This window comes from Lissotriton helveticus, chromosome 7 (genome assembly GCF_964261635.1).
Source record: "Lissotriton helveticus chromosome 7, aLisHel1.1, whole genome shotgun sequence".
NCBI lineage: Eukaryota > Metazoa > Chordata > Amphibia > Caudata > Salamandridae > Lissotriton > Lissotriton helveticus.
This window is the reverse complement of record NC_136068.1, coordinates 82535010-82561164: the sequence shown is the minus strand read 5'-3', so window position 1 is coordinate 82561164 and position 26155 is coordinate 82535010. Positions and strand designations below refer to the sequence as shown.

Below are 26155 nucleotides of genomic sequence, written 5' to 3'. Positions count from 1 at the left end.
AAGATATAACACAGTATTTGAAAGGCCAATAAAGTAATGAGTGGAAGATACCGCAGGAAGCACTTGGTTGAGGTAATCTGTCAAATTCAATTAGTTTTATATGAATGATAAAATTAGGATATTTAATTTGAAAGGTGAATATGAGAAGGTGACACTCAAGATGTTTGTAGAGCTCCAGAAGGGATTTAGCTTTCTATTATGGTTTAAAACTAAGGCTTGCATTGACAACTAACATGAAGGGATGAAATGAGATGGGTGATTTCTGTTCAGTTGAGCAGTGAATATTGTCTGAGATTGGATGCTAAGTAATGGTTGAGTTGGGCGGGAACTATAGGGAACTGCGCTCCCCTACCTTTTTTGGGTTTCGCCTGCCGAAAGGCTGCGCTCAGCGCAGGTGAAATCCTTTGTTGACTATAAGGAGTTCGGGAACGTCCCCCGGCTCTCATTGGCTAGCTCCATAAATGGAGGCTAGCCATTGAGTGCCGGATCTGTCCGTCAAGGCCGGACCAGATTCGGGGGCGTTCCCGAGATTTTTTCCCTGGGCGGAGTTACGTTTTTTCCGTTCCCTCCCCTTTCACTGAAAGTGATTTCAGATGCGCTGTCCATTCCCGCCCCCTCTGCTGCTGTCCTGCCTTGTGTCCCTCCTCCCGCCGTCCCCCCTCCCCCCTCCTCGCTGTCCTGTTATGGCCCGATCGAGTGGCCACCTCGATTGTTAACTAACTGAAGAGCCGGTGCCCACCCGGCATTGCCCCGTGTTCTCACCGCTGCGGCCCGGGGGCCTGAAAGTGATCAGAAGCTGAAGCGAGAGAAACGAAGGGGCCGCGACCTGATTGGTCCTCTGTTGACAGGAGGCGCGCTCTGATTGGCCGTTTGCAGTAGGCCTGTCCCGAGAGCCGCGCTCTGATTCGATGCCTTGCCCGCAGAAGCTGGGCGTGTATGGAGGCTCGACGCAGGAGCCGTGACCGGATTGGGCCACAGCAGTGGAGCCGCCCCAGCGAGGATCCGGAAGCTGAGTCAGCCGTTCGACCCCGTCCTCGCCGAGGGAATCTCCGAAGTGCCGGGTAATCACCGCCGGGTCCGGGGAGAAGAGGAGGAAGAGTGATGGCAGCTGGACTGCAGGGCCCCCGTGAGCGGAGGGAGCCCTGCGGCGAGAGGAGCGGCCTTCAGAAGCGAGCGGAGGGGGCGCGAAGCACATTGCCGGTGCCTGCCCCCCCCCCCGTGAGGCTCCCCGACTGGAGGGAGAGCCCCGAGTGAAGAGAGAGCCGCCGGCCGGTGAGTGAGCCGACGAAAGGGAGGGGCGCCGGGACACATTGCCGGTGTCCGCCCCTCCCCCGCAGTAGCGCGAGCTCGCGTTCCTTGGGTGTGTGAAGCCACGAGGGCTTCAAGGGCGGCCCCGGTTGGCAGTGGGTCGCCCCAACGTGCACAGAGCCCGGAGAGGCTCCCCGCCCCATTTTTTTGTATTTAGAGCCCTGAGAGGCTCTGGGGGGCATTTGGTGAAGTAAATGGAGAGTCAGGGCGGCCCCGGATGGCAGTGGGTCGCCCCAACGCTGAAGAGAGCCTGTTGAGGCTCAGAGGGGCCATTTTTCAGGACGTCGAGCCCCAGAGGGGGGCTCCAACGACCCCATATTTATAGCTGGTGAATGCTTTTCCCTCGCAGCTGAGGTAAGGGGAAAAATGCTTTTATATATATGTATGTTGTGTGCGTGCTGGCAGTTTTAAGTGTGTTTATGTAAGAGTGTAAATGAGTAGGCAGAGTGTGTGTTTGTATATGTATAAATATGTATGTGTAAGTGAAGGTCAAGCCCCTCCCCCGCAGTAGCGCGAGCTCGCGTTCCTTGGGTGTGTGAAGCCACGAGGGCTTCAAGGGCGGCCCCGGTTGGCAGTGGGTCGCCCCAACGTGCACAGAGCCCGGAGAGGCTCCCCGCCCCATTTTTTTGTATTTAGAGCCCTGAGAGGCTCTGGGGGGCATTTGGTGAAGTAAATGGAGAGTCAGGGCGGCCCCGGATGGCAGTGGGTCGCCCCAACGCTGAAGAGAGCCTGTTGAGGCTCAGAGGGGCCATTTTTCAGGACGTCGAGCCCCAGAGGGGGGCTCCAACGACCCCATATTTATAGCTGGTGAATGCTTTTCCCTCGCAGCTGAGGTAAGGGGAAAAATGCTTTTATATATATGTATGTTGTGTGCGTGCTGGCAGTTTTAAGTGTGTTTATGTAAGAGTGTAAATGAGTAGGCAGAGTGTGTGTTTGTATATGTATAAATATGTATGTGTAAGTGAAGGTCAAGTGGAATGTAAAGGCACTTCCGCTACCCCAGGCATTTTGGTGAATTGACCTTGGAGCCGCATCTTAAGCGGACTGCAGGCCACAGGGACTAGGGTGACGCAAGCAATGCTGGAGAGCGGTCAGCAACCCGGAGAGTGACGTCAGCAGAACGCAATCCACCCAACGAGTCCCCATCATGGGGTGTGCCCTTACTTGACCCATCAGGCGTAGATAAACGTGCGAGTGTGTGCTCTGAGACCCCTGTGTATGGTGAGGTGAGCTGGGCGCCTCGCGTCCTTTTGACCTTTCTTCTTTCTTACTCCTGGCCTCTTTCATCCCTTCCCTTTTATTTCTGCCCTCTCTCTTGCTCTCCCACTCTTTTCTGCCCTCCCACTACTTCTTACACTTTCTCATTCCTACACTACCTCTGTATCCTGTCCTCTCCTCTTTGCATATGCCCTCTCAACATGCGCTATCACTGCACACAGCCTCTCTACACACGGCCTCTCTGCACATGCCTCTCTCCATATGATCTCTCTGCACAGGTCCATGTGTAGAGAGGGCAAGTGAAGAGAAGGCATGAGTAAAGAGGGCGTGTGCAGAGAGGGTGTTTTCCGGACAGGGCAAGTACAGAGAGATCAAGTGCAAATAGTGCATGTTTAAAAGGGCATGTGTAGAGGCTATAAGTTGACCAGTGCTTATGATGAGAAAGTGAGTGCAGGTGACAACAAATCTGCAAACTCCAATGGTGTTCCTTATGTGATGAGAACACATCTGCAAACTCCAATGGTGTTGCTTTCCTGAGGCACTGTCAACTTTTTCACACATTTTTTCCTCTTTCTGTCTACATTACTACACTAATACCTGCCCCCTCTCTCCCTTCTACCCTCTCTCTTTCTTGCCCTACATCCTTCCTTCTCACTCCCTCCCTTTCCCTCTCTCCCACTCTCTCCCTTTCCACCTCTCTTCTGATCTCTTTCACTTTACTGTCCTCAATCTCTTTTATCTCTCTCCTTTGTTTCAATCTCACTTCCTTTCGCCCTCCCTCTACATCTCTCACACTCCTGCCTTTCACTCTCCATCTACATCCACATTTTCTCTACACTTTCTATCCCGCACTCCTTATCTTTTCTTTCAACACTCTCTCGCTTCTGCCCTCCTTCCTGCTCTATTCTTTCCTGACCTCCCTATCTCTTCTGCCTTCTCTCACTCTATTACCTCTGCCCTTCTCTCTACTGTTATCCCTCTCTCTCTTCTGCCTTCTTAGTCTCTACTGCCCTCCCTTTCCACCTCTCTCTTCTGCTCTCTTTCACCTTCTTGTCCTCCATCTCTCTCCTCCTTCTCCTTCCCGCACTCCCTCTAACCTGCTGCCCTCTCCTTTCTGCCTTTCTCACACCCTCCTACCTTCCCTCATGCCCTCACACTCCTTTATGCCCTTTCTCTCTCTCTTCTGCCTCTATTCCTTCCTTCCTGCCCTCCCTCTCTATCCTGCCCTCGCTTCCTTTTGACCTTTCTTCTTTCTTACTCCTGGCCTCTTTCATCCCTTCCCTTTTATTTCTGCCCTCTCTCTTGCTCTCCCACTCTTTTCTGCTCTCCCACTACTTCTTGCACTTTCTTATTCCTGCACTACCTCTGTATCCTGTCCTCTCCTCTTTGCATATGCCCTCTCAACATGCGCTATCACTGCACACAGCCTCTCTACACACGGCCTCTCTGCACATGCCTCTCTCCATATGATCTCTCTGCACAGGTCCATGTGTAGAGAGGGCAAGTGAAGAGAAGGGACTGCAAAAAAAAAGGTAATGGCAATGTAAATGACAATGCCATTTACTTATCTGTTTTAGAAACAAAAACATAAATACAAATTTTGGCATATACAATGCCAATAACTCTAACTTTTCCAAAGGCGAAACCATTGCATTGTAAATGCTTGTTTTAAACTTTTCACTAACTGTTCCCATACTTCTTGTTTACTTGCCCCCAAAACTTGCTTATCCCCAACCCTATTACACTTATCATAGTTCACATACTTTTTTAATGCACTTAAGCCTCTGATGTCAACCCGCTGTCACTAATATTTAAATTATTAGTAGTTAACACCGATGGCCGACTGGGAAAGGATCATGAACCACTGGTAAAGAAAAATGAACATAGCCACTGTTGAGGCATAACAGAGGTACCATAAGTACACCCTACCATGGACAGATTATGGAACGCAGCCTCAAGTAACTTAACTGATTGTGTAAAGTGCAGGCTACCTGGGGAGATTTTCCCTACATGGCATGGACCTATTGAGGGTTGCCGTGATTGTGAGAGAGATCTTAGACGTATTGTACAAAGTAATGGAATGTACTCGGAGTTTAGGCCTGAAAAAGCAAAAATTGCTAATTTAGTTTACCTTCGTAACTGAAAACAATTGTTTCACAAAGATTCACTGGACACAGAAAATCTTGGCGGAAATAATGCCAGTATTTTTATATGAAATAAATCGAGTCTTTGGCTGTTGTGAAGGATCACAAGGGCTCAAAAATAAAACTAAGACATGGACTGAAACTGTGATGAAGCTTGTCTGTTTTTGCCTGAAATGCTTACACTTGAATCACCTTGTGGCTACCTGTATTGTACGATGAGCATGTTCAACCGTTCTGGTTACTGGGACTATATGTTTTAAGTTGGCCCAAGCAAAGGCCTTTCATATGTTTCAGAGTGTTCCCTCAAACCTGGTTGAGGCAGGAAGGGACCACTAGAATTAAGGGGATCTCTTTTAATTTTCACAGATAGGCTTTCCATCCTGGGGATCATGAACCCACTTGGGGTTAAGAAACAATGAGGTCCCTGATATGAAATCCTGTATTACAATTCTGCCTCCACCTGTTGTAGACTATAGTTTGGGTAGTGTATCAGTGAACAGCAACATATTTGAAAAAATGTCAATAACACACTAACCTACAACATTGGATCACTTGGCTTCCGTATTGGGAGCTTCTGGAGGCACAATATTGAATACGTTTGAACTAACGAGCACTACAGAAATAGCTGAAAATTAAAGGTGAGGCACTAAAGTAAAGAAGGACTATAAACCTATTTATGACTTTTAAACAAAAGGAGCCAAACATTTAAAGTAGATCCGTAGGTCATTGTATCATGGTGCCATGCCCATGAGTTACCTCTCCCTTTTCTCAAGGCCTCATAGACGCTCCGTCTCTGTGGGCCCTTCTGTTTTGTCTGCAGTAAAGGGGAAGAGCAGGATCTTGAGCCTCTTGACCTATTTTCTCTCTACTGTGCTTCAGCCCCTGCCACCTCCTATTATTCTCCAGCATCCCCTAATTGTGCTAGTGCAGGTTAGAGGTTGGGCTAATGCTGCCATGTTCCTTCCCCTTTGTCAGGGGAATATGGAGCAAGCTCCATCGTGGTTACTATCTAGTTGGTGTTGAAGGAGATTGAAATCAATTGCTTCTTCTAAAAAAAATTCATTGTGACCAGAGAAAATGTCAGCAGGGATGCTTACAAATTTGTCCAGGATGGAGACTGCTGGCCAGTGTGGATCATTTTGAGCATGTAGAGATTCTGTAAGTGGTTGCGATCAACAGTGATTTTACCCAGAATATCATACTGATAAGGAAACCGAGACGCAAGTGGAGAAAACCAAATTACCCCAAGACTGAGAACCCTGCATATGTCTAAAGGGCTAAGAAAAACCATAAAGCATCATCGTCATTGAAGGAGCTGTTCAAAATCACCTGGGAAACGGGCGAACTGGAAGGCTTGAAGAATGCCCATGCCATCATAAATCAACTAATCAAATATGTATTTACTTTCTCTGAGGATAGTTTTTCTTATATTTCATAGTCTTCTGTGTTCCGTCCCTTTGAACCACTATCTGTTCAACCCTTGCGACTTATACCACATTAAGTCTTGAATAAGTGCTTAGTTAACCCTTGAAAACAAAGGTTCAATCTTCCAGATGAGCCTGGCATCAACACTAAAATACTCAATTTCCACAATCTACTAAGAGGTTATAAATAAAATTGTTTTCCCCACACAGCAGGCCTACATTAGATAAAAATCCAACATTCTCTCTACTCTGCTTAAGAAAAATACAGCCAACCCTCAATTGGCACTTTACAGACCCATCTAAAATGTCTCTTCAATAAGCAAAATCTTGGAGGGGAGGTCGCCCAACAGAATTTCAGAGGGCAGTTGTACGTTAAGTCCAATGTTGAGCCTGGCTTCAAACCAATGAGGGGGCAAACTGCATAACTAATATAGGACCAGATCTGATTTTCTCTCAATGCACTCCTATAAGAAATTCTAAGCTTACTCTACATCTCTGTATCCTACGACACCATAAAACACAACAGCATACAGGAAATTCTGGAAAAAGTGGAGAGAGTCACTGAAATAGCTTTTCTGGGATGCCAGTCTTTCTTACCAAGTGGAGACGAGATCAGGAATCGGTTTGTCCACTTTATTAACAAAAAACAAACCTTGCTGTGTCCTCTGGGATGCCGTTCTCCTCATTACTTATTGCCATCTTAAACCTCTGACCCCAGGTTATCGCTCAGTACCACATATTACCAAACATATACAGATGACATTTAATTTGACATCCATGAAGGTAGCATCTTAAATTAGCAAAAAAAAAACTTCACAGTACGCTCAAAACACTTAGCAGGATTCTCATAACCTGATAGCCTTCATTTGGCAACAGGTCTTTCGTTTGGCCGGTGGAACTAGGCAGTACTCCTACTCCATACAGTAAAAAGACTTTGAGTGTGGAGTCAGACCTCTTGTTTGCACTTCAATTTTCATTCGATATATAAAATAAATAAACATTTAAAGAAACAGCTCTTAATGTTAAGCAGGATCTTGCCTATACTGAAGTTAAAACATCACATTTAACTACCTACGGATCTGATGCTGGTTAGACTAGAATGTTAAAACATAATCTATGTTGGTGATCCGAAAAAGTTTTCAAATACTTCAGTGATTGCAACATTAAGCATACAAGCTATGCCAGAATATAAAAAAATGCAAGTTACTCTAGTACTCAAAAGATCTACTGATTTCAGTAGCACAAAAAATTAATTGCAAAAACTTAGGCTCAGTCCTCAAAACACTCGAGCGTTTTGGCAGGAGTGCTTAAACAAAATTGACACCACACTAAATCCCGAGCTGAAATCTAAGGTCAAGCCAAGCATACTTGATTATCAAAATATAAATTCTTAACTCAAGGGAGCAAAATGGATCTGGTCAATAACGCACAGGTCTAGAGATAAACGAGCCCACACCCGAGATCCAACCTAACAAGTTTGAAATAAAGGGGAAAGGCAAGTCTCTATAGATGCCTTCACCTCTGTCTTCAACACTGACAAGACTTCCACTTTGTAGGAAAATGTCTCTTTTTGAATTATCTATCCCCTCCCCAAATATTTGGAATAGGTGCTGCTGGTTTTTCGACTTTAGTGCACTAGGGCCTACTGTCCAGGCCCAATGCATGTGCTCTGACAACTTGAAGTATGGGCACAGTTGGATAATACCTAATTGCCATATGTTGAGCTATAGTAAGTAGTAGTGGTTCCCAAATGATAAAATACTGCACAATCAAAAGAAAGATATGTATCAAAGTGTTCAATTTTAGTGTGAGTCAATCAAATGCAACTTCTTAGTTTGTTGGGGTGCTAGTACAGCTCAATTCACCTACCACCAGCGTTGCTATTCACACATTCTACATTACAATAAGAGTTTGTTTAGAGAGGACATGCGTTTGGATTGTTACAACCACCGCGAGTAGTAGGGTGGAAACTTATCAGGGTTCACCACGGAATGGAGCGCTATCCCACAGTTTTACAGAGGTAGTGAAAATTATGGGTCTTGGGATAACTGAATAGCGATCTTGCTGCTAAACTCTTTTTTTGACTCTTTGAATTTTGGATCAAGATATCATTGCCCCTTGCTGACACACTGTTTGAATAATTAATGTGTATTACTACAACTTATGATGATTTGAACTTATCTGGTACATTTTGAATTAAAAGAATTGTTTAAGGGGAATGCTGAATGAAGCTCTATGTTTATATAATTGCCATATGTAACTAAACCAAAAGTCCCAAGTATATTGTATAAGAGGTACCCAGGGCTAGTAAGTTAAATGTCACTAGTCAATTGCAACACTTAAATGTTCCACCCCCTACTGTGACAGAGATGAAAACATGACTTTAACCTGCCACTGCAGCCTAGTTCGGTAGCTCCCAAATTGCCAACTCGACATGGTGAAATAAACCCTCTTGCCAAGTCTAAGTCTTTTTTAATGTTAATAAGTCTCTCTTAGGGAAGGCCTTGGAAACCCTCAAGAAAGGGACTCTGAGAGTGCTGGGCCTAATAGGTAACTGTCTCCCTGTACTGAAGTGGTCCCTGTGACTGGCTCCCAAGCCGTTGTGGCCCATTCAAGAGAGTTCTAGTAGATGGCTAGTCAAATTAAAACTGCAGAGCCGCGTGCACTGATTTATTGCATTTCAAGTATTGAGCTACAGCGATTTATTTTAATTTTGAAAAATCACATCTCTGGTTTCCCTTGGAACATTTTTGTTGCTTTGATGTCCATTTAAAGATAATAATATATGCTATTTTTATAAGTTGGTGTCAGATTTTTATTGTGCTGCGTTTCTTACCTGTTGTTTTGGTACTCCTAAATGTTTTACAAATGTTCCTTTGAGTAATCTGGACTGCTCTGTGCCACAGCTACCCAAGACTGAGCGGTTTCTTAAAGAACCTATCTGGACCTGTTTGAGATTGACTTTATTATATGGTGAGGTCGCTGAACCACACCACATAATCCACCTTCCTCGTCATTGAAGTCTGCTTCTACGGTGACATGTATTCTACTCTCCCATACCTGCTGATACTAAAACATTAGGAAGGGATCACAATATAGATTGCATGTCTTTAAACAACATAGTAGTATGAAGTGGCTTCTGATCACAAGCCACTGATATGTAAAACTTAAGTACATTTGAGCTACGGGTACGCACAGAAAAGATTGGAGGGATGTAGGAGCAGAATGAACATTTATCCACTGGGTGGTCCATATTGTTTTCAATATATGGTGGCACAATTGTCCTGTAACGTACTTTATTGATTAAGCCATGTGAAAGGCCTTTACATTTTTTTGGCTTGCAGTGTGCGACATTTTGGGCTTTGGTTTCCCTTCTTTTGTAGAGCACTGCCGGTAACTGGAGATGCCGATACAAAAGGGGATGATGGACGGAGCGTTTGAACAAATCAAACACTCACCCCCAGTCAACTGATCTGGGTTTAATCCATCACCATTCTTTAGTTCACTCAGCCACCCCAGTTCAGACATGGCTATATGCAAATCAGTCTGACCCTGTGCCTTGTGGGAACAGTCCAGCCCGAACTGCCAAGCCATGTCTTCCCTGGACCGGAAACAAGCATCCTGGGACCGGTTTCGGATTCATAATCCTCATCAGCCAGGCTATCTTGAATCCAGTGGCCAAGTGAACAAGGGACTCACGTCTGAGCATACCCTGACACACTTATGGCGAACAAAGCGATACAAAAGGGGATGATGGACGGAGCGTTTGAACAAATCAAACACCCCCAGTCAACTGATCTGGGTTTAATCCATCACCATTCTTTAGTTCACTCAGCCACCCCAGTTCAAACATGGCTATATGCAAATCAGTCTGACCCTGTGCCTTGTGGGAACAGTCCAGCCCGAACTGCCAAGCCATGTCTTCCCCGGACCGGAAACAAGCATCCTGGCACCGGATTCGGGCTGGACTATTCCCATGAGTCACAGGGTCAGACTGATTTGCATATAGCCATGTCTGAACTGGGGTGGCAGAGTGGGCTAAAGAACGGTGATGGATCAAACCCAGATCTTTTGACTAGGTGTGAGTGTTTGATTGGTTCAGATGCTCCGTCCATCACCACCCCCTTTTGTACCGCTTTGGCCGCCATAAGTGTGGCAGGGTATGCTCAGACGTGAGTCCCTTGCTCACTTTGCCACTGGATTCGAGCAAGCCGGGCTGAAGACGGCTGGAATGCCAGAAACCGGTCCTCGGAAGCTTGTTTCCGGTCCAGGGAAGGCATGGCTTGGCAGTTCGGGCTGGACTGTTCCCATGAGGCACAGGGTCAGACTGATTTGTATATAGCCATGTCTGAACTGGGGTGGCAGAGTGGGCTAAAGAACGGTGATGGATCAAACCCAGATGTTTTGACTGGGTGTGAGTGTTTGATTGGTTCAGATGCTCCGTCCATCACCACCCCCTTTTGTACCGCTTTGGCCGCCATAAGTGTGGCAGGGTATGCTCAGACGTGAGTCCCTTGCTCACTTTGCCACTGGATTCAAGCAAGCCGGGCTGAAGACGGCTGAAATGCCAGAAACCGGTCCTCGGAAGCTTGTTTCCGGTCCAGGGAAGGCATGGCTTGGCAGTTCGGGCTGGACTGTTCCCATGAGGCACAGGGTCAGACTGATTTGCATATAGCCATGTCTGAACTGGGGTGGCAGAGTGGGCTAAAGAACGGTGATGGATCAAACCCAGATCTTTTGACTGGGTGTGAGTGTTTGATTGGTTCAGATGCTCCGTCCATCACCACCCCCTTTTGTACCGGTAACTGGAGATGCCAGCATAGTATTAAAAGTGCCCTTTGTAGTTGGAATCCACTTAGGATCATTTTAGCTAGGCCTCATAGGGTAATGGCATCCTCCTAGAATTGTTCAGGTGTATTTTCGTTTTGCTGATCACTATGATTCTCTTGACATTTCCACAAAATCAAGACATGCTAGACCAGGAGTGGTTGTCATTGGTTCAGGGCGGGTTCATACCAGATTTTCAGCATATCCGCATAAGAAAAATTTATGTGTTGTAAATCTAAATGGAACTCATTTACATTTTTGTTATCACAAAACCTGGCGTGAATCGAGCCCTCGCAAAGCTATGTTGAGCACTAGCACCCGGTCTAAATCCTCCAAATGAGGATTGTAGAGTCAGATTTTCTAATTGTTCTTAATAACTTCCATATCGTTCTGGGGGATAAGAATGCGGCTGCCTTGCTTCTTCTGAAACTCTCTGAGGCGTTTGATGTAGTGATTCACTGTTCTATGTTATCTAGACTAGAAAATGTTGGTCTCAAGGGAACAGCACTTAAGTAGGTGACGTCCTGTCTCTACAATAGGCAACATGTTGTGACACTGTCTCCTTACATAATTTTGATCTTTCTCTTAGTCTTGTGTTGGGCCAAACTGGTCATTCTCAAGTCTGTTCCTGTTCGTCTACCTGATGCTACCATCCCTCCTTACGAAGTCTTTTGGCTTCATTTTTATAAACATACGACTTCAGACAAATGATCCTAAGCACGGGAGGACTATATTGGAGCCATCACAACCTGGTTGGCTGGAAATTCCTTCATGTTTAATAGACATAACAGATCTATTAGTGGTTAAACACCATATTTTGTTGTTTGGAACTATTGCTTTTTGTCTTTCAACACCACCCTTCCTAATCCATTGCCTGTGTTTTGAAATTTGGGTTTCATTTGGACAAAGAGCTAACTGGCCTCTCCATTAATCAAAAATCACATGGCCTACCTTGTGTCATAAGACCGATGCTGCCCTTACTGCTAAGATCCATGCAGAAGATGCCGACTATCGTAGTGATATAATTTAGGATAGACTAGGGGAACTCTCTACAGCTGGGTCACCCTGATTGTTTAATTCAATCGTTTTCCTGTAGTACAGCATGCTGCATCACACTTTCTACAGGCACTGTAACTTGTAGTGTATATGACATACCAGGTTGTGCTTACTCCAGTACAAAAAATATGTTGAAAATCTCATTTTTTACTGGCAACCCATCGCCCAAAAAAGTAATTAAGACCATACACCTCACACACTGTTTTGAGGATGAAAATTAATTTCAGCAGCCAAGAGAGTAGAGGAGTCTAGAGTGAGTGCTCTTTCTGTCTGTTGGCTAAATCCTCTGCTAAGAGTAGCACACATCAGTCCTTTCTCTATATATCACCCTTGATTTCTTCTAATCATTTTTATATTGCTCATTTATTTTGTTGCTGGTTTTAATGCTTGTTTTTCCTCACCATGTTCTCTGACTTCTCTTGACAAGCTTGAATAATGCTATTTCCTTCTTTTTATTCTCTGTCTTGTGCTTCTTTATCCTGTGGACTTTTCAGTTTCTAATAAAGCTAGCTTCCTATTAACGTAGTGCATAATTTACTACAATCATTTCACATAGTTTTTATTGAAACACAAAGTCCCGTCTTATGCAGAGACCCTTTTAACATGTTAACCTCCTGCTCGCTGGTGGTCTACACTTTACAGAACTCGCATAGACCCCATGACTGAAGAGCCTATTTTGGTAAATTACAAATTGAAACTCTAAATGCATCCTCATTAATTAATCCTTTTAAGTATGATTCTATAAAAGTGTTCGTATTTCTTTTGCAGGCACCTTGTACCATCAAGATGGGGCGCAAACTAGACCCCACTAAGAAGGAGAAACGTGGCCCAGGGCGGAAATCCCGCAAGCAGAAGGGAGCCGAGACAGAACTGGTTAATTTCCTACCTCCGTGTAAGTTTTACACGCCTTCTACAATCCTAAATCCTCCATGCCCCAAGCATAATCCAAGATTTTGATATCTATTTGCTTTAGATTTGGATGTTCCATATAACTCCAATCTGATTAGGATGACACTCCCTTTAAGAAGCCCTTTATTGGGATATTCAGTAAAGTTTATCTCAAATTAGATATCAAAGAAATACCCCCGTTGGCTTGACGATGTTTGTTTAAATCTTTTTTTATTTTCCTTCTCTCCAGCTGACTCCGATCCAAAGAGACTCTCAAGTCGTGGTAGGAAACGGTGAGTCTCTGTCGTTCCTCACATTCTGCTGTTTGTACGCAAACATTTTGCTAGAGTTGTCTATGCAACATATTTGCTTTAATGTTGTCTCCTTGTGTTCTTTAAGCACCTATAACCGACGTAGTGATTTTTACAGGAAATTGGGGATTAATGGTGCTGTTGAATGAACTAAAAGTAAACTGTATTTGAGTATATATTACAAAGACATGATAGAAGTGAAAACCAGGAAGCATAGGAATCAATCAAGACCCAGAGTTAGGATTTTTAAAAGCAGAAGTGCTTTCAAAATCGTTTTGGAAACATCCAAAAAAAGAAAAATCTTATCCATTTGATTTGTTACATTTTTATGAAGAAACCATTTTATTATCTAGTGGAACTTGACCCTCTTTTATTCCAATATAACAGAGAGATTGTCTGTATGCTGAATTTTTGTGCCTGCCTGACAGTCTAGATATACCTTACCCGGAGCACGGCGAAATGAAAATAGTTTATTTTTCAAAATGCCACACTCCAAGGAAGTAGACCAGTATTTGAAAAATAATTGTCAAAAACATGGAGTGAGACCAACACAGGAGATCAAAAGAAGCAGAGGAAGTGCAATGTAATGCTAGAGCTTTTAAGGCCATTTTGCTTATTTGTTTTGGGTATATTTGGAGCTCAGTCCCCATTCTTCCTCCATCCACCTGTGCTAAATGTTTTGTTATTTTACCCTTCCTAAAGTATGCTCCTCTTGGAGTAATTTCAGTTTGGTTTAGTTTGGCCAATGCATGTGAAAGGCACCCCAGATGGTCTGCAATCAAGTCTGCATAGTTCCAATTTTCATTGAAAAATTTAGGAAAGGCTAGAACCCGCCACAGCATTTTTTTCATTCATCGTCCAAATCAGGGAACTGAGGTCTGAAGACTAAAATACATTCTTAAGGCTTTGGTAAAAAAAATATATTTTCCACTGACTTGCAGGCATTTACTACTATCTTTTTAATGACTACAAATTCCTTACTATATCCTTAGACCTCTGTAATTATTCTTAACGTATATCATTATTATGTTTTCCTTGACCCATCTTGGGGTCTTTTACCAAATTCCATTAGGCCAGCAGGTGTTTTCTTCTTCAATCAGTGTTAGTCTATGTACACGTGGCAGAAATCAGGTCTGCTCAGTTGGAGTGATGTTGCTGCCTTTATTCTTCAACAGCGCACAGAAGCGGCAGCATGACAAGACGGTGAAGCCCTCTGCTGACAAAAAAGTGGCTGCTCCTGGACGGACACTGGCTAGCAAAGGTGAGAGAAGGGCTCTCTGCTTCTGAGTTGTTATATGCGAGTGCGGTTTTGTTGGGTATGCTGCTTTCCTTGATGGGAAAGTCAAACGACCTGTGCTCACACAGTGTCAGCTTGATGTCTGACCCTTGTTTGAAAGGAGATATGGGGTGGTGTCAGTGTAGCAAAGCAGTGTGGCTTGTCAAGTTCTTTAATTTAGTCACATTTGATGGAGCCTTCAAAAATCTGAGTAACGTTGGAATGCTGTGCATAACCCTTCTGCGTTCAAAGCCCACATGGTGCCAGAGCTTCATTGATGTTTACTTGGGGTAGGTAAAATTAGGATATCTGCAAAGAGGCCCCGTCCTAAGTTGTCTTGTAGTTTTCGTGCTATTATTTGGGTCCTTCCAAAGTCGACAGAGCATACTTGTGTAACATCCATCAATGCCACTTCACTAACCATACAAGCCCCTTTACTTATCTGTTGGGTGATTAAGATGACCAGTGATCTTAACTTAACCCCTCACTGTGCAGCATATATGCTTTGCATCTGAGCTGAGCCACCACTGCCTTCCTACCCCATGGAAGGTAAACTGTATGTTTGGAGTTTGCCTTGAGGAAGCTTGACCCTTTTAAAGAGTGTTTTTCACCTGGTTGTTATGCACTTTGTATGAGACTAAACCAGGTAAATGCAGATGTTCAGCTGTAAAAACTGGCTAAGAATAATTTTTGGGGGTTGCAAGTAATCATTACATAGGAACAATGCCTCTTTCAGTGGGCAGACCATGGTTTCTGAAAGACCACTGACAATCTGTGTAATGTAGTTTATTCTGACTTTGCACATTCTCCTTATTCCTAATGCAGAAGATGAAGAGAATAAATCACCGATTCCAAAAGGAGGTGTCTACACAGACGATAATGCTCAGTGGCTCCAGCCAGCTAAGAGGAAGAGACCACAGGAGGAGGGAGAGGAAGAAGAAGAAGAAAGCTCTGAAGAGGAGGAGGGAGGATCTGAGGGTGGGCAAGATTTATTGGAAGGGAGCGATGACGATATGGTGGATGATTATGGAGCGTCATCCGAAGACGACGAGGAAGATGAGGATGGGGAAGAGGTGAGCATGTGATTGTTTATTGTGTCACGCTATGTAGCACTTGGTATTGTATTTGATATAACTAGTTCCTCCACATCTTTGGTTTTTAGGTCAAGCCTACCATCTGGTTACGAAAGATATAGTATGGGCTTACCAAGAATTTTCAGGGGCTTACAACTCTCCCATTGCTAATCATTGGTTGGCTTGATTGTCAATCTTATTTGCTTACTTTTTATTAGTTGGTTTTCCTTATTCCAGCTTGTTGATCCTTGTCCCTCCCCTAGAGTATAGACCCTCTTACCATCTGTCTGATTGGCTGGCTTCATGCCTTCCGAATATACCTTTAAATCCTGCATTCTTTTACCCCGCAGGGAATCACAACGCAGTCGTTACAACGACCGCGTTGTGATTCCGCATACCATTACTCCGCAAGTCGGAACAACGACTTGCGGAGGGAGGGCGCTGGAAGTTGGAATAGTAGAATTTACTATTCCAACTGTTGTCAGTGCGGACACCTGCGGGGTAAAAGATTTGTTGTAAACGCCGTTTACTTATAGGGAACTAGTTTTTCTTTTTACTTAAACAATCTATAAGAGTACATGTGTTTCCAGCTCTCTCACTTGTGTGCTGACCCATTATCCATGTTGCTCTCTCACGTGTGTTGCTTACTGTTAGAAATGGGGGGGGTTCTAGTTGTCAAGAGTAGGTAACTTTGTCCAAGTAGGGATCCTTGCTTCTAGTCAGGGTAAGGGGGAGGATACACTCTCTAGATAACCCCTGATCACCCCGTCGTAGCTTTGCACAAACACAGTCCTATCCCAAAGGCAATGTGTAAAGTATTTGTACTCAAAACAGTGATAACACTACAAATGGACACCACACCAGTTTAGGAAAATAAAGTATCTTTACCTAAACTCAACAAGATCCAAACGACAAAAACCCAACTTAAAGGTAATAAGATATGACTTGAGAACAGTTACTTCCAAAATAAAGCTTTCGCAAAACAAATAGCTCCACCTTGTGCTATTGCGACGTCGTGACAGCAATAAATCCAAATTACGGCGCGGACCGTGAGGTGCTTGGCGTCTGTCACGGAGTCACACGAACCCCCCCCCCCAAAAGTACCTTTGAATAAGTCTGACGATGGACAGAGTGGTGGAGGTGAGGCATCAGTGAACAGGTCGAGGCCGACTCTCTTCCTGCAACAGTGGAGGCGAAGCGATGTGTCCGCGAGGAGGCGACGTGTCGATTCAAGCACAGAGGCATCGGTTTCGGTGCAGCGATGTAAAGTCGTCGAGATCATGTAGTCGCCCTCTGGTGTTATCAGCGCCACAATAACAGGATGCAGGCGCGCTGGCGATGACTGGGTCGGTGCGAGCTCTGGCATCAGGAAATGCCGATAACTGAAGGTGCCAAAGGGCGTTGGTGCTGCGGTGCAGGCTCGGTGGTGCGTTGTGCACTCTACGTGTAGTGCTGCTTTCCAGGTGCAGGTCCCGGCATCACAGCGGCATCGCTGATAGCATCGGAGACAGGTTTCCTTGCTTCTTTCAATTTGCTTCCAGCTCCCAACAGCAGAAACAACCTCCAGAGGCACAAAGCTGGAATAGGCACCTCCTGGCAGGTCAGAACTCTCAGCAGAGTTCAGGGGAGCTGGGGGTGAAGTCTTTGTGTCCTTGAGACTTCTGAACGGGAGGCCAGCACACATGCCCTTGGAGATTCTTCTTCAAGCAGGTTCACAGCAAAGTTCTGTTCCAGTCTTTGTCCTTTCCTCTGCAGTTCACAGAAAAGTTCCAGTCTTTGTCATTTCCTTGGCAGAAGCAGCAGCTGCAGGCCAACCCCACACAACAAAAGTGGCAGTAACTCCTCCTTACAGCTCTCCAGCTCTTCTCCTTGGCAAACGTTCCTCTTGAGTCGAGAATTGATCTAAAGTTCTGGAGTTTAAGGTCCACTACTTATACCCAATTTGATCTTTGTTCTTCTTTGAGCAAGGGTCTCTGAGCCCAGTCCAAACTAGTTCTGTCCTCGCTGGTGCACTATGAACATAGGGGGTAGAGACAGCATTTTGCAAGGGAGACAGGCCCTATTCAGGTGCAAGGAAAACTCCTCCCACTATTATAAATGCATTAGAGGTCTTTTCAGCTCCACTCTGAGTCATCCAAGAAGGGCTAGGCACACCTTAACCCCCCAGTGGCTGTCTACAATGAATGCACATTCCCAGCCTCTGTCAATCCAGAATCAGTCAATCCACAAACAAGCAGAGGCACACAGACTGGTTATACAAGAAAATGCCTACTTTCTAAAAAGTGGCATTTTCAACACACCACATAAAAAACATCTTTACTAAAAGATGTTAGTAAATTCTGAGTTCAGAGAGCCTAAACTTTATTCCTCTATCTTTTCCCAATGAAAAGTTATACTTGTAAGATGTTACAAAGTATATCCTATGAGACAGATAGCCTTTCAATGGTGAAAAACGAAATTGGTAATATTTCCCTATCAGGATCTGTCACACACACCACAACATGTTGTACCTTTCACTTACAGCGCACCTTACCCATGGGGTACCTTGGGCCTACCTTAGGGGTGCCTTACATGTAAGAAAAAGGGAAGGTTAGGGCCTGGCAAGTGGGTGCACCAGGCCGACATGGCAGTTCACAAATGTACGCACAGACACTACAGTGGTGAGTCTGGGACACACTTACAGGGCTACTCATGTGGGTGGCACAATCAGTGCTGCAGGCCCATTAGTAGCATTTGATATGCAGGTCCTGGCACACTCAATACACTTTACTAGGGACTTACTAGTAAATTAAATATGCCCATCACTTATAAGCAATTCTCATAATTTACACAGCATATGCACTTTGAGCATTTTATCACTGCTGATCAGTGCTAAAGTCCCAAAGCTATCAAAACGGGGTAAAAAACAGGAGGCCAAAAAACAAAAAAGTTTGGGGGTGAACCAGTTGAAAAAGCCAAGTCTAACACTTACTTGTGCCTTTGTCCCCTTCATCTCTGTGTTGCTTTCACTATTGTGTTCTTTCATTATTGTGTTCTTCTCTCCCTTTCATGTATGCCTTGCACATCCCAACCACCTACCAGATAGCCCATTTGTGAAAATACCTGTTGGCTAAAAGTGGGCTTAGAGCACACTCCTTACCATTTGTTGGCTTCATTGCTACTCTCTTATTTGCTTAATTTTTTTATTTGGCCCATTTGTCGGTAAACGGATGGAGGGGCAAGGTCCCAATTTTGGAATAACAAGAACAAGCACCTCGCTTGAGGGGTTCAGTCTGATCCATGAAATCTTCTATAGTGAATTAACCTTTAAGCAAGAGAAAGGTATCGGTCAGATAGCCATGCCTGGCATTGCAGTGAATTAAGGACTCTCTGTGCTGCAAATTCACCTAGCTCTCTTGGGGCATTATACAATGATGGTAACCCAATCTCTCCCAAGTGGCTTTAATGTACTTAATCCAAGATATGTTACTCACGCCCACCAGCCTGAGTATTTCTTCTATCCCATCAAGGCCAGCTTTGTCTGAAAGGGGTCTCAACCCAAGATGGATGTTTCAGCTTCGGCCCTGGATCTCTGGGTGAGCAGCTTTAAGGCTTCTTGATCTTTTATCCTCCTTGGCTTTTATGCCAAGTAGCATGGTGCAGGTTCTGCAATGTAATCTCAAGTTCCAATGGGCCCAGCACCAAGAAAACCTATCAGATGCCATTCTGCACATGATCTGAAGTGTTGGCTTATTAACCACAATTTGACCAGCGACCGACTCCGCTCCCTTCCCCAACAACAGCTGGCAGTCGTGACGGATGCGTCACTTCTGGTTTGGGGTTGCCACCTAGGGGAGGTGGAGATTGGCGGACTCTGATATCCACCTGAAATTCAGCTCCACATCAATCTGGTATTGTAACATTTCCTGCTATCCATCAATGGGAGGCTGCTGCAAGTCTTCATGGACAACACCCCCGTCTTGTGGTACTGCAAAAAGCAGGGTGGAGTTGGGTCCTGTGTCAAGAGACTCCGTTCTCCTGGAGTTGACAGGAGTGTTAGGGCGTTTCCCTGGTCATGAGCCATCTGGTGGGCTCTCTGAATGCCAGGATGGATCAACTCGGTACGTGAGGTTGGAGGATCACGAATGGCGTCTGCATCTGGGGTGAAGTAGGGGCATTTTCCGCTAGTGTGGAGAACCCCGGCTAACACATTTCGCTACAGTTGAAAATGCGCATTATAGTTCCTGCGAAGAGATTTGCTCAGAGATGGATTCCAGAGGTAACTGAATATGGATCTCCCGTATGGATTTCTACCCCTACCTTTCCTGCCCTGACTTCTGAAAAAGATCAGTACTGCAGAGCCCAAGTCCTCCCAGTGGGCCAGGACAGTGTTGTACCTGGAGTGTGTTGTATCTGGAGATTCTGGGCATAAGCTTCTGCGATCCGCGCAGGCTGCAACATCGGGAGGATCTTCTGTCTCAGCGACAGGGCAGGTTGTTTCAAGCGAGCCTGCGCAATATACACCTCCCTGCGTGGAGTTTGAGCGGCTGCAGTTGACTGCGTTTGAACTGCCACCCAAAGTGGTGGGCATCTTCCTTGCCACCAAGCATCCTTCCACAAAGTCCTTTTACACTGGGACACATTTGTGGCCTGGTGTGGAAGACGAACCCTTCATGTGCCAAGCTGTCAGACTTTATATTCTTGGTTTTGTCCGTGATCCAGTGGTTATTAGTCTGCTCATTTGGCCTTTTTTCATTTACCGGACCAGCCGTCCTTGTTTAAGTCTCCTGGTGTGATGCAATTTATTAAATGTTTCCCACATTGCTTTCCTCCCAAACCACTTGTGATAGCACAGTGGGGCCTTAACTTGCTCTTGACTGCCTTTGAGCCGATGCACAGCTGCTAATTGCTTCTTTTGACTTTCAAAATGGCCTTCCTCATTGTGATCAGTTCAGCTCATCGCATGAGTGTATGTGAGGGGTTGTCAGTGAAGCCGCCCTACACCACCCTTTTTCTGGGCAAACTGGTGCTGAGGACGTGGCTGGCCACCTTGCCGAAAGTTGTGACTCCTTTTCACGTTGGGCAATCCATCATGTTCCCAGCCTTATTTGTCCCCTCTCAGCTGCCTAAGAGGAGGAGAGAACCCATCAGTTGGACCCCAAAAGAGCTTGAAGCATTTATATTGCCCGTACCAGGGACTGGACAATCCGATTTTTGCGGTATTCTCTTCGAAAAAGTAGGATAAGGCAGTGCAGAAAATGACTCTATCAAGGTGAATAGTCCTTTGCATTAAGATCTGCTTTATTCAGGTTAAGAAGCAGCCTCCGAAGGGTCTGAGGGTCCTACAGGGCTGCGGCTGCTTCCACTACATTGGCACGCGGAGTACCAGGCTCCGACGTGGGTGATAGTGCACACGTTCACGAGGCCCTACTCCCCTGACAGCCATGTCTGAAAGTAAAGACCGTATCACTTGTTCACTTTGCTCGGAGTCCACTCCACACGCCCTCCACCTTTGGGAAATACTGCTTTATCTGTTCTAAAGGTGAGGAATCTGCGGTTAGAAGTATCCATCAGGTGTACACATACTTGCAGGTCTTCGGTAACGCTCCATCTGGAGGATACTCTTTAGCTGCAGAATCCTCACTGCCCTTCCTCCTCTCAAATCGGAGTGTCCAGTTTTTATCCTCTAAAAAGGCCACAACTTGCCAACCTGCACACTGCTCCTGATAATTGTTAATGCTCTCTGGCTGAGTGTGTAGAAAGAGTCAGGTAAGAAACTAATGTTGGCGCTCAGAGGTGGCACTTGCAGGCAGCAGGGTGTCAAACTGGAGCCGACAGTGCCACCTAGTGGTGCCTGAGAGTGCTACTAAGACAATGTCCATTTCCAGCTTGGCTTCTGAGGTATATTCTAAGGGTGAGGGATCTGCGGGTATATGTTGTCCACCAGAAAGTGTTCACGAAGGGAAGTAACTTGTATATCCCTCTCTGTCTGCCTTGATTGTGTGCTTTTGCACAAGTGAACTGCCTGTGTATGCCTACCATGACATTGATTTTACCTGTGTGTTTGCCTGCTTAGCTTCATGTAAACGTGTGCTTCTGGCTATCTGACTGCATACAGACCTGCCTTCTGGGGCATGACCCCATGAGTGCATAAGGTCTTAAATATCTGCATACCTGTAGCTCTGTTTGTCTGCGTGTGTGTGCTTACCTATATCTGCTTTCCTTTCTTGGTATGTGATGATCTCTGTCCGTGACTGAGTCCTCTGTTGTTATCTGATTTTTCTGGTATATGTTTGATCTGATCAAGTTATGTGCTATAGTGCCTTCAACTACGGTACTTGCTGGTTACAAATATGGAGTCCTTAGCAGAACTTGATGTAACAGCCTCACTCTCCTTCCATATTTTCTGTTTCTCCTCTTTTTTTCCAGTGTCTTTCTCTTTCTGCTCTCACCTTCACTCTATCTTAGGGTGAGATTTTAGGATGTTCAGATTTCAGAGGATATAGTTTGGCTGACCAAAACTCCAATTTCCTTTTCTCTCCCATATCTAGTTGCTTCCTATTGAGAAGGCTTCTCGCAAACTGAAGCGCTTGCAGGAGAAGGCACGTCTTGAGAGGTGAGCGACACATCACCCGTGAGGGAGTAGACTGAGTGAGATGTTCAGTGACCCCAGGCACTTTCTGATATTGTGCTGTACTCAAGAGGTACCCTGTGTTTAGCATGTTTTGTATCGCTTGGCCCCAGACACTGTGAGTACCCATCAACATTTTTGAGGCTCTATTTCACAAGACAATCGCAGAGGAGATTCTTCTGTGGCGCAGGATTATTTGAGTCCTGGGTTGAAGTAAAACTTTTGAATGAGACGAGATCAGAATACAGTGGGGGCAAAGGAAGGATAGCACTGGAGTATAGGATTAGAAAGTAAGAAGAGAAAAGTGGTTGTTTGGAGTTAGAATGGAGTGGTGTTGTAGCACTGGTGTCTGTGTAGCACTGGTATCTGGGTAACACAGGTGCCTGGTGCTAAGAGAGGAAGGCAGCAGAGTTCTCCCTAAATATATATTTAATTTTTGTTTTTTATAGTTGTAGCGTCTCATCTTTTGGACACTTTGGAGTGCCTCAAGGCTGCAGTGGGAGCATCATGTAAAAGTAAGAGGGAGTTAGCTTGCCAAAAACAGCTAGTGAGTGTTGGAAAGGAGGTTTGAGGTTCCATTGGGAGCAAGGGGGAACATACTGAGTAAGGCAACACTAGACAGCAGAAGAGGGGGAATGATGGAACAGTGTTGTGTGATGTGACCTTCCAGAACTTGGCCATACCCTAGCTTGCTGGGTTGCTGCTACAATCCAGCTTAGTTGTTTTGGGCTGGCCATTGCTATGATTGAGTTGGTAACCTGTGTAGAATATGCATTGTGACCAGAGATAAAGAAAATAGTATTGAGAGTAAAGGCCATGCCCTAGAATCAAATGAAGGGTGTGCCTTCGACACTGTCCAATGTGTAGGACAGAAGGGTGCTGAGCAATAAGAATGAGAGTGTCTGGTTTTCTGTGCACAAGCAAGAAACTAACTGAGAGCTACTAATATGTATGATCTTGTATGTTTTGTATCGATCCCTAACATAGGTCACCTGCTTATTGAGCTGTCTTTGTCATTATTCCTCTTGGATTTTTTCAAATTGTCTTCTTTGTACTTCCCCATCTTTCCCAGCTCTAGAGGTGATCTACACCCTCTCCCCATACAGCCTTTTAGACTGCTGTTTCTTTTACACTCTGCCTCTTAATTCAGAACTGACCTGCTGCGCGCTCACTTAATACCACTCTGACAATGTCCTCTTTCTTGTTGCTGGCCAGGGGTTCTTCCAGCTCTGATGAGGAAGAGGAGGTGAAGGAGGGCGATTCTGCAGATCTGCAACTGAACGTGGACCCAGAAGATCGCTTTGTTTTGCCAAACGAACAGGAACTTGAGAAAGAAAATATCCTTTTTAGCTAGGGACCAGAAGGGGCCAGTATCATCTCCGGGTAGTGAAGAACACGGTGTACTCAATAGTTTTCAGAAATTATTTGGACCTGTGGTGTGAGTAATTCCAAGTTGTGTTTGAGTAGTTCTGAGTTTGGAATATGGACTCAAAGAGAGCTGTGTGGGTACAATTTGCTTTAGGTTCAGGAGCCAAGTGCACACTGTGCTGTCCGCCAGATCACCTACAGTTAGTATGAGGATTTGCACAGAAATCCACATCCAATTGGAGTGCCACTTTAGGCACCCCCAATGGCAAAGGCCCTCTTGCACATAACCACTTTTGGGCTTTCAGAGGCGACACAGCCACCACAAACTGTCTTTAGGGAAGTACTTATTTGATACCTTTCCTGCAGTGTATTTGTAGGGTAACTCTGGGGTCTGGCAGTCAGTGTGTGATCCGAAGCATTATTGCATACTTAACTCCCCAACAATACGTGAGTAAGGCAACACATAGTTTTATTTGAGGCACACCAGCGTCTATTACTTTAACCTCCTGTGGTTGGAACTTGGTGAATATCAAAGCCAGAAATATATAAGGGTCCAAAACACGTGGTGAAAGAGATTGAACTCTTGTCTCTTTTCCATGGTGCAAATCAAATCACAGATGTCTTGGGATACTGTATGTGGAATTCTTGAAATATACAATAAGAATGTTTATTGCAGTTTGATATGTTGTTGTTTGTTTCTGGTCTGGACTATTGCAGGAGGTAGAGTACATATCACTTGTTATGTGGTACATGCAAAATCTGTCAATAGACTGCCTCCCATATTAGGTCTGAGCATCCTGGTTCAATAGATGTGTATCTCAGTTGTGCCCAGAGGGATTTAGAATAGCCCCAGGGATTATCAGTTGCCCGCCCTTTGGGATCAAGACTTTGGGGTTGTGTGTGCTGCCTGACCGGTTTTCCGTGGTCCATTTGGGTAGCGTAACAAGCAGCACAGACTTTGTAGTCATTCGGGGTGGAGAGGTACACCTTGTCTTCGTCTGCTGTGTACTGGAATCATGGTAGTATTATAAGGTTGGTTCTGAATTCCAGTTGGTAGAGTCTCCTTCGTGCAGCATCCTTGACCCAGAAAAATCTTTGCAAATGTTTGGAAGATGTTGCCCTTTACATTTTTTGATGGCCAGAAGGATTGAAACATTTTATTTTATAGCATCAACAGTACAATCACCTTGGATTAGTTGCACAGTAACACTTTTTACATTAAACTTACTAAGGCATGGTAATTGTCAAGCAATAGAAAAACTAATATTAGTAAAAGTGAAACTCTATGTAGAAACTCAGCAGCAGGCACTTGAAAATAAGTCAGTTGTACTTTGCAGGGAAGATATTTCTATGTACACTGTTTAGGTAATGTTAAGTATTCCACCCCCAGGGTAATTTTGAAGTAGATCTTGAATTGAGTTGTATGTTATCCAGTGTTTCTCTATGCTTCTGGATTTAAATATGACCAGATGTGATCTTCCCATCTTTGAGCAGATATATGCTTCATGAAGGGGTTTCTTGATTTCCGCGTTCCATTGCCAAGATGTGGGATTTCTGTATTACTTCTGGGGACAGTGTATTCGTTTCCAAACATGAGCCATAAGAGGCTGTGCTAGCATGTTAGCAATGATTCCATCTAGTTTTTAGGTCGAGCATTTGGGACCTCTTGTATATACTTTAGTATATACTTACATGTGTATGTACTTTGTGGGCTCTGGAGAACAGCCCTAGGACTTGTCTGCTTCCACTTAGGGACTTTGTTTTTTGTTCAACTGCCTCTATTTAACTTTCTTGATAGAAAACGACCAGCAGAGGTCTGTAAAATACCAGAATCACGTTAGCATTCTCTAAATTCCAGTCCATAGAAATTGTCTTCCACGGGCACCCGTGGACAATACTTTTTCAAATCTTGTGTTTTCAGTGATATGACCACCGAAGGCCATGATGTTATATTAAAAACAAAGCTACGGACTATACATTTTCCAGCATAAAGGCAATATTTCTCTCCATGTGTTCCTATACCTGGTTTGTCACGCAGTTTGGTGCTCACTTTCCTTCCATGTTAAAGAACAGGAGATGTTTCAGCACCCAGGCTAATGTGCTGCATATCTAAATACATATAAGGTCCCAAAGGCAAGACAGATTGCTTTGCAAATGCTTGTTTTTTTAATTTCTTTATTTGCATTTATGTTATCTGCAGTTGTTACAGTGTTTATATAACTTTCACATGGTATATGACTGAAGGAAATACAATGGGATCAAACATGTTGACTCAATACGTTCTAAACGTGAAACATAAACAAATTACAGGTGGAAAGAGAAACTTGGAAGTGTTCTGCATATATCAGAATCTTAAAAAACCATTCGCAATAGTTACCACAGCAACTATTCCATCTAGTACCGGAGAACCACGTCTTGGTTGTCTCATATTTGCTGACTCTTTAATTGAAAGTTAAAACTTACAAAGGAGGAAATACAGAGTAATTTTCCTCCTACCTGAAGGTGTTCGTTTTGAGCGTCATGTGCAATGCAAAGCTCTCACGTTTTAGAGGTCCACATATCTCTTGCAGTCTAGATGTTCCCCCTTATGTTTGTAGTCCTGAAGTTATAATGCAATAAATAGGACTAAAAGTACCACAATGCAAAGAAAGA

General features: G+C 44.6%; 1 protein-coding gene across 1 annotated transcript in view; it reads left to right on the top strand.

Annotated features, from left to right (window-relative positions):
• The window catches only part of NOP2 (NOP2 nucleolar protein), a 95711-nt gene that overhangs the window by 21972 nt on the left and 47584 nt on the right, over nucleotides 1–26155 (top strand). The window contains exons 2-7 of the mRNA XM_078651556.1: nucleotides 12746–12869; nucleotides 13116–13158; nucleotides 14352–14437; nucleotides 15278–15525; nucleotides 22056–22120; nucleotides 23351–23472. Of these exons, the coding sequence (XP_078507682.1) occupies nucleotides 12764–12869; nucleotides 13116–13158; nucleotides 14352–14437; nucleotides 15278–15525; nucleotides 22056–22120; nucleotides 23351–23472 (670 nt within the window). The 5' untranslated portion in view covers nucleotides 12746–12763. The remainder of the gene's footprint in view (nucleotides 1–12745; nucleotides 12870–13115; nucleotides 13159–14351; nucleotides 14438–15277; nucleotides 15526–22055; nucleotides 22121–23350; nucleotides 23473–26155) is intronic.